Source organism: Pseudophryne corroboree, chromosome 1, assembly GCF_028390025.1.
Source record: "Pseudophryne corroboree isolate aPseCor3 chromosome 1, aPseCor3.hap2, whole genome shotgun sequence".
NCBI lineage: Eukaryota > Metazoa > Chordata > Amphibia > Anura > Myobatrachidae > Pseudophryne > Pseudophryne corroboree.
In genome coordinates, this window is record NC_086444.1 from 375,689,568 (window position 1) to 375,698,259 (window position 8,692).

General features: G+C 46.5%; 1 protein-coding gene across 1 annotated transcript in view; it reads left to right on the top strand.

Moving 5' to 3' along the window:
- Positions 1–5,134, top strand: part of COQ5 (coenzyme Q5, methyltransferase) — a 71,046-nt gene extending 65,912 nt beyond the window's left edge. Inside the window, exons 6-7 of the mRNA XM_063913116.1 lie at positions 4,593–4,704; positions 4,905–5,134. Of these exons, the coding sequence (XP_063769186.1) occupies positions 4,593–4,704; positions 4,905–5,006 (214 nt within the window). The 3' untranslated portion in view covers positions 5,007–5,134. The remainder of the gene's footprint in view (positions 1–4,592; positions 4,705–4,904) is intronic.
- Positions 5,135–8,692: the final 3,558 nt, after the last annotated feature.

The window sequence follows — 8,692 nt, forward strand, 5'->3', positions numbered from 1 at the left end:
AGCTGGTAAGCCTGATTTGAATAATCGGTGAGGCGGGAGTTCTTGAAACTCCAGCCTGTACACCTGGGACACAATCTCCTGCACTCAGGGGTCCAGGCCGGACGACACCCACACACGGCTAAACCGTCTGAGCCTCGACCCCACCGACCCTTCCCCCAGGGCCACCGTCATGCTGAGGATTTTGATGTACCAGAAGCAGGCTTCTGGTCTTGGGAACCTGCAGTAGCAGGTTTTTTTGGATTTTGCACGACCTCCTCTAAAGAAGGTGTTGCCTTTTTTGTTTTTGCTGTCCGAAAGGACTGTGATGGGAATGAAGAAAAAGGTTTCTTCGTAGCAGATGTAGCTGAGGGAAGAAAAGGTCACTTACCCGCAGTTGCCGTGGAAATCCATGTATCCAAAGCTTCCCCAAATAGAGCCTGACCTGTGTATGGTAGGTTCGCCACACCTCTCCTGGATTCCGCATTGGCGGACCATTGGCGTAGCCAGAGTCCTCTGCGAGCCGAGACAGACATGGAAGATATCCCTGCAGCCATCGAACCCAGGTCTTTCATGGATTCCACCATAAATCCTGCAGAATCCTGTATGTTACGTAAAAACAATTCAACGTCACTTTTATCCATTGAATCCAATTCCTCAAGTAACGTGCCTGACCACTTTCTATTGCTTTAGAGATCCATGCACATGCAGTAGGAGGTCGCAATATCGCCCCTAAAGCCGTGTATATGGATTTGAGCGTAGTGTCAATTTTGCGATTAGCCGGTTATTTTAACGCGGTAGATCCCGGGACAGGTAAATCCACCTCCTTTGACAGTCTGGAAACAGATGCATCAACTATGGGTGGGTTTTCCCATTTCTTTCTATCCTCCTCAGGAAAGGGAAAAGCAACCAGAACCTTTCTGTGGATCTGGAATTTTTTCTCCGGGTTTTCCCAGGATTTCTCAAATATAGCGTTTAATTCTTTAGACACAGGGAAGGTTAGCGAGGCTTTCTTATTATCCGTGAAGTAAGCCTCCTCAACCTGCTCAGATGTTGCGTCAGTAATATTCAACACCTATCTAATGGCTTCAATCATCAACTGCACCACATTTGCAAGAGATGGTGCTCCCCTCAGCACTCCCCCCTCACCGTCTGCTGTCAGAATCTGTATCCGTGTCATCTTGCATAATCTGGGCAAGAGCTTTTTTTTGAGAGTGTATGCTAGGGGGCCCTGGAACAGAACCGGACCATGTAGCCATAGAGTTTTCTAAAACCTGAGTTGCTGTCTCAGTTTGCGCTACCCTAGTAGAAATCTGAGAGATCATACCCTTAAGAGAGGCTAACCACTCAGGCTCATTAGCAGGAATCTTTACTAAAACAGTGCAATCCTGATTACATGGAATGGGGTCATCCTGAGAGGACATATCCTCTGCAGCATATGACACAGAGTCCCTAGACATGGCCAGTTGGGGACAGCAAACATTTCACACACACACACACACACACGGAAAAGGCAGACAGAGTTTTCCCCCAAGAATGCCAAGAGAGCCACAGAGATTGGAGCCAACCCACACACAGCGCTTTTTATATATAGGAAAACCACTATCCAGCGCTTACTGTGGACCTTGGTAGGTTACACAGTACATACACCGCCTCCTCTCCTCCCCCCCCCCCCCCTTCTACAACTCCCTGGTACCGTACAAGATAGCTGGAGTTGATGAGGAGTAACAGCTCTCCCTGTCAGCGTCTCTGCATGCAGGAAAAATGGCGAAGAACCAGGAGCGTTTTAAGAGAGGAGGTGGCCAGTGTTCAGCCTCCTCCGTTCGGGCCCCCTCCTCTCTGCCCGGAGCGCTGTAGATTCTGAGCACTAGAGGGCTCAGACTCTACTGCGCATGCGCAGATCTCCGGGAAAATGGTGCAGCGGCCATTTTCCCTGAGATTTCTCTACTGCGCATGCGCAGAACTCTGTGAAAATGTCCGGTGAGCCATTTTCACTGTGTTCTAATAGCGCTGCGGATGCCGGTGCTGGACTTCTGAGAGGTGAGTATTTTAAAAATGGGTGCACCCATTATAGAAACACCAGCGCGCTGAATGCTGCTGGGTCCGCTCTGAGGAGAAGCTCTGCCCCCTTCCATGGCGCTGCTTCCTGCTCTCTGGTTCTTTATACTGGCCTGAGGAATATCTGCTGGCAGTGATCTGGGGTCCCTGACAGGCTTCTGACCAGTGTAGGGTGTAGGCGCTGGCTCAGGGCGCCCCTCACAGCGCCGCACAATGTACCACTGAGCCTCAGAGCGCAGTTAGTACTGCGCTCCCTACCCTGTTGCCGCCATCTTCACACCGGCTCCCCACTTGCCAGGGGACCGGTGACTTGATCGCCACTGAAGTCTTCTGGCTCTGTAAGAGGGTGGCGGCATGCTGCGGGGGTGAGTGATCACCTGTGGCGGCGAATGTTCATTCCCCTCAGGAGCTCAGTGTCCTGTCAGTGGAGATAGTGGCTCAGACCCCCTGGGGTGGACAATACTCCCCCCCCCCCCCCCCCCCCCCTCCCTTTAGTCCCACGAAGCAGGGAGGCTGTTGCCAGCAGCCTCCCTGTGCCTAAACTCAACTCTATTAAAATAAAATAAAAAATATAGAAACTCCTATGGAGCTCCCCTAGCTGTGACCAGCTCTTCCGGGCACATTTTCTAAACTGAGTCTGGTAGGAGGGGCATAGAGGGAGGAGCCGGCCCACACTCTCAAACTCTTAAAGTGCCAATGGCTCCTGGTGGACCCGTCTATACCCCATGGTACTAATGTGGACCCCAGCATCCTCTAGGACGTAAGAGAAATCTGGGTGTTTGTGGAGGAAATTTACTGATCTGATGGTACTTGATTTGAAACCTGTTTATGGCACTACAAGAGTAAAACAGAGCTTACATTCTGATTATGAACATGTTGCATAGGGATCAGTATGAAATACCTACAATCAAAATCCAGACAACAATTGACCGAAGGTCAAAATCCCGACAAGGTCAAAATACTGACATTTAAAATACCCACAAGGTCAAAATACCGACATTTAAAATGTCGACAGGTCAAGTTTTTCATTCTTTTTTTGGTGTGTATGTCGACATAAGTTGACATGGACACCGTATAAATGTGCCACGTACCCTCGCAATTCCCCCTTCAGGTTCACTTGGATGGTAAAGTATGAACAAGTCCGTTTCAATCAGTGCAAAATGTTTTTGTTTTTTTTTACATAGAAAGAAAGAATAAGTAAATATTCATACACAAACAAAATCGCAACACTTCTGAATACAGAATATAAATTATATACAGCTATGCTGGGTACACACTGAGCGTTATGCCACTGCAATCCGCCAGATCAGATGGCATATTGCTCAGAATGGAGCATATCGGGCAGTGTGTATGCCCATTATATTTGCTCCCGCTGTTGCTAGCAATATTGCTAGGTTTGATGTGCTGCACATCAGACCTAGTGATGTAGCTAGCGTCCTTGTTTATGGTAATGAATGATGGAACATGGTTGCTCCGTCCTTCATTAACATCGCTGCAGTGTGTACCGGCAATTTGGGCTGACGGGCATTCGTTCCGATGACGGAACGAATGACTGTCGTCCCAGTGTGTACCCAGCTTTAGCCAATTAAAAATAGTTCTGTTTCACCCCTAAAAATACATTGCATTGTAGAAAACCTTTGCAGAATAACGTGAAAACACATTACATTTGTTTTGGAATTTGACAAATAACACACACATACATAATATACAAATATATGGTTGGGTGCTGCAGAACTTCCTGGATAGGTCACATGACACTGCATCTACCCATGCCCCACTCAGTGAGGCAGATCTGAGAGCTGCTTCCCTTGTGCTTTTGCAGTCTTATTGGCCACAGTGCAGCCCCACCCCCAGCTCCAGACAGTTTGTGACCATCACATAGGGGAGGCTGAGCTCAGAGCTGCCTCACCTCTGGTCTCTCCCTGACTGTATTTCCAGTGAAGCGCTGCACATTTGCTGAGTTTTGACTATAAAAATGCTTAGAATAATACAAATATGGTATTTATAAGTTCTAATTATCTTCTTTCTATTAGTCTAATCATTTTTATACTCAAAACTCTAAAGTTTACAGGATTATGACAGGTGAGGCTCTACCTCCCCTTACTGCACATCACTGCTACACACAGTAATCATTCTATAATCTAGAAGTCTGCTTTCTACAAAGAAATGTCATGCTCATGGTGGAACTGAATGGTGAGTTAAAGAAATATATTTTCTAGACTAAAGTATACAGTATGTTGTGGAGGAAAAGATAGCAAGTGAAACCTATTTGCAGTGGCATTCTGTAACCTGGTGAAGGTATACATTTTGTGTTGCATACTGTAATTTGTATAATCGGGTCTTTTATGACATTGGTTAGTCCATGTGTAAAGAACTTTGCTGTGGGGCACTAACCAGTGCGACTGTAACCAACTAGTGTATTATTGCTCACGGGGCTGGATTAACCTTTAGCCAATTAGGACATAAGCGTTTTCACCACTGAAGTCCACTGCAACAATATATGCGTGGAACCTATCTCCACACTGAAAACAACTTGTTCTCTCTCATCTTCTTGGCAGGCTTTATGACCTGTATAGTTTCCAGGTTATACCAGTGCTTGGAGAAGTCATTGCTGGAGACTGGAAATCATACCAATACCTAGTGGAGAGCATCAGGCGCTTCCCTCCTCAGGTAACATTTATAAAGTGTGATGGTCAATGTGCCCTTTACGCTGAAAAGGGTTACACATACCCTTGTATTTATAATACTTTCTATTAAATTTCCAGTATATTTATAGATCTGCTTCCATCATTAGAAACAAAACGCTTTATACAGAAGGGGAAATGTAACCTGGATCAACCTGATAACTTTATTATTTCCCTTAAATCTAGGAGGAGTTTAAAGAGATGATTGAAGATGCTGGATTTTTCAAGGTCAACTATCACAACCTGACCTCTGGTGTTGTTGCAGTCCACTCAGGCTTCAAATTGTGATAAAAACAAAAAAAGTGAAGCACTTTTATTATTATGGACAACTGCTGACCTGATATGACATGCGGTTTGTTTTTGTGAATACATGCTGTAATTTATATTTTTATTAAATAAATTTTCCTTTCAAAATATCAGTCCTGTATTATTAAACAAATAAACAGACTGCCACAGAAGACTAGACAAATAAAAGAGAAAGTAGTCTTTGGGAACTGTAGCAGCAGTAAATTCTGTAGTCCGCAGTATGGAATCATCTGACAGTGGAGTAGTAGTGGCTCAGAGAAACAAATGTATTTACTATACTTTTTAATGAAAGACATTTCTCCTGACTCGTGTTTATCCACTGCTGGATGTGATAGAGCCTTAAGGTGGGTGCTCTATGAGTGACGTCGCCTAGTGTTCCCCTCCCAGGCCAGGGTGGTCGGCAGCAGGGAGTGCACACTGAGTGATATGACGACCATATCGCTCAGTGACGTCATGCAGCGGCTGGGCTGTGCAGGCAGCTCTTGGATGATAGTTCAAATTGAGCTGCCTGTACGGCCGACAGCGAGGGTCGTTAACGATCCGCATCGCTTGTCAGAGGCGGCATACACACTTACCGAGTAAGTGAGTGACGTTGCTCAGGAACGGTGAAAATTAGCGACGTCGCTCATTTTCTCGGAAAGTGTGTATGCACCTCTAGGTGGTAAAGTTTATATGAACACTAGGTCTGAAAATAAGAGTTATGGTAAAACTTACCCTCATTAACTCTTTTTATTCGAGGTCCATGGGATCCGCAGGTTTAAACTTGTGGTGTACTTGGTGGAGACTAGGATTCAGCCACCGAACAGCCAAGCTTTGAGCCTCCCAGGATGCACTGGGTCCCTCTCCCCTCATACCCCACCCATAGCTCAGGCTCTTCAGTTTTTAGTTAACAAGCCCAAAGCTGGAGAGGAGAGAAGGAAGAATGGTACACACAGGAAACAAACTCTCACTAGTAGGAGAAGGGAACTGGTGGCCGAGATTATTCTTCTTATTATTATTATTATTATTATTATCATTATTTCTCTTACATCCTAGTGGGTACTGGGGTCTTGTACATTAGTACCATGGGGTATAGATCGGGTCCACTGGAGCCTGGCACTTTACAACCTTCAGTGTGTGTATGTGTGTGCTGGCTCCTCCCCTCTATGCCCCTCCTACCAGACTCGGTTTAGAAAAATGTGCCCAAGGAGCTGGGTGCACTTCTCTGGAGCTCCAGAGATTTTTCTTTTAATTTTAATTTACTTTATTGCTTACAGGTAGCTCTGCTTGGCAGACAGACTACCTGCTTTGTGGGACTTAGCAGGGGGACCGAACCAACCTCCTGAGGGTTAATGGTTCGTAATCCCAGCTGACAGGACACTGAGGTGCACTCATCGTCAGTATGTGTGCCCACACCAGCAGCTAGCCGCCACCCTCTAACGGATGCCGAAGACCCGGTGCGGTGAGAGTTATACCGGGTCCCGGCTACCAGGTCCCCGGTGCAGTTTGGCATCATGTCACAGAAGATTCCAGGAAGGCTTTGCAGCCCCCTCTAGTGGCTTCACACAAATGCTCACTGCCACAGGCTTTACAGTCTGATTCTGGTTCTAATCAGCCAGATGTGGATGATGATGATGATGATGATGATAATATAGACGAGGACAGCTCTCTGTCCCCTGGGGTGGAGGCACTCATTTTTGCCATAAGAGAGGTCCTTCACATACCGGACCCGGAGGCCGAACCAGATGAGGAGTTCTACTTCAATGTAAAGACCCAAGAGTTCAGCTACTTTTCTGGTGTCTAAGGAGTTAAACTCCATAGCCAGGGAGGCTTGGTTTAACCCTGATAAAAAATAAAAAATTCCTCAGAGGTTTTTACCTACCTTTCCCCTCCCAGCTGAGGATAGGAAGGTCTGGGAAAAACCCCTGTCGGTCGATACCTCTGTATCCAGACTGTCAAAAAAAAATTGGTACTGCCTGTCCCTGGGGCTGCATCCCTGAAGGAACCTGCTGACCGTAAAATTGAGACAACGCTCAAGGCCATTTATAGGGCAGCAGGCGCAGCACAGCGCCCCACAATAGTTTGCGGGTGGATCTCCAGGGCTGTGGTAAAGTGGTCTAATATTGTTATTGATGGTTTAGACTCTCTACCCCGGGATGAGGTCATTACTTTGCTGCAACATATACAGGATGCTGCCAATTTTATGAGCGAACCTATAAAGGAGTTGTGTAAGATAAATGGCCGCACTACTGCTATGGCGGACTCAGCGCGCAGAGCTCTGTGGTTACGTCAAGGGGCGGCGGACGCTAATTCCAAAAAGGGTGTAGAAAATCTTCACTTTACAATTGATGCCTTGTTTGGAGACACATTGAATAAGTGGATCTCCCAGGAAATGGCGGGAAAGTCTGCCTATCTGCCGTCAGCTGCGCCACCTGCTAGACGTTCTTACACTGGACCCTCCTTGCAGTCCTTTCGTGTGGCAAGGTTCAGAGGCAGGGGCCGAGGGGTCTCCACCACTCCCAGAGGATCTCATGGTAAGTCCCATAAACCTGCACCTGCTGTCTCCCTGGACCAGACCACCGGACCCCCTGCTGCTATACATTCCGCGTGACTGTTGGCCCCAGCGGCAAGGCGATTTTCAGGTAGGTGCTTACCTTCAACACTTTGCCCACGTGTGGGCAGAGTCCTGCCAAGATTCTTGGGTGAGGGATCTAATTTCCCATGGATATCAGCTGGAATTACAAACACTACCTCCTCACAGGTTTTTCAAGTCGGGCTTACCAGCTTTACCCGCAGCAAAAGTTACCTTGCAAGAGGCTATTCATAAACTTGCAGACAGGGGTAGTAGTTCCGGTGTCTCCTCCGTTATGCCACAGGGGTTTTTACTCCAGTCTTTTTGTCGTTTGCAAACCAGACGGTTCGGTGCACCCCATCTTGAATCTGAAGTCTCTCAACCCGTATCTGCGGGTGTTCAAATTCAAGATGGAGTACATGAGGACGGTGGTATCCACTCTGGAGGAGGGGGAGTTCTTAGTGTCTCTGGATGTCAAGGATGCTTACCTTGACATTCCCGTGTGGCCTCCTTATCAGGCTTACCTCAGGTTCGCCATATTGGACGACCATTTCCAGTTTCGGATTTGGTTTATCCACAGCTCCGAGGGTCTTCAACAAGGTCATGGCGGTGATGATGCTGCAACTGCGCATGATGGGAGTCAACATATCCCCTATCCCCTGCTGCTTTGGACCATTTATTTATACAAGCACAAAACGAGATCACATTATGATTTTATAAGCATATCATTTTTAAAGACCAGCCCGGTTAAACTTACTGGAAGCCCTTGTGGCAAAGGATATCAGGTCTCAGGACATTTAAAGCCGATTAGGCTGTGACTTTGTGGACAAGGTTTTATCCATTTAAATAGAGGGTATTGGCACCGGGAAAAAGTTTATAGATACGAATTGTGTGCACCGATCAAATCCCCATATGTATCAATCGTGCCTATATAGATTTTAATTATTTGTGATGATTAAACGTGTTTTAATTTATTCAGTCTGACATTCTCCTACATTCTTTCTTTTTTCTATCTTTCAAATTTAATGCTGCGCCAGGATCTTACATTCTAATCCATAACCAGTAAGGGTACCGGTTTGTTCTACGGCTGCACGTTTAAATTCTGAATTTTTTTAAT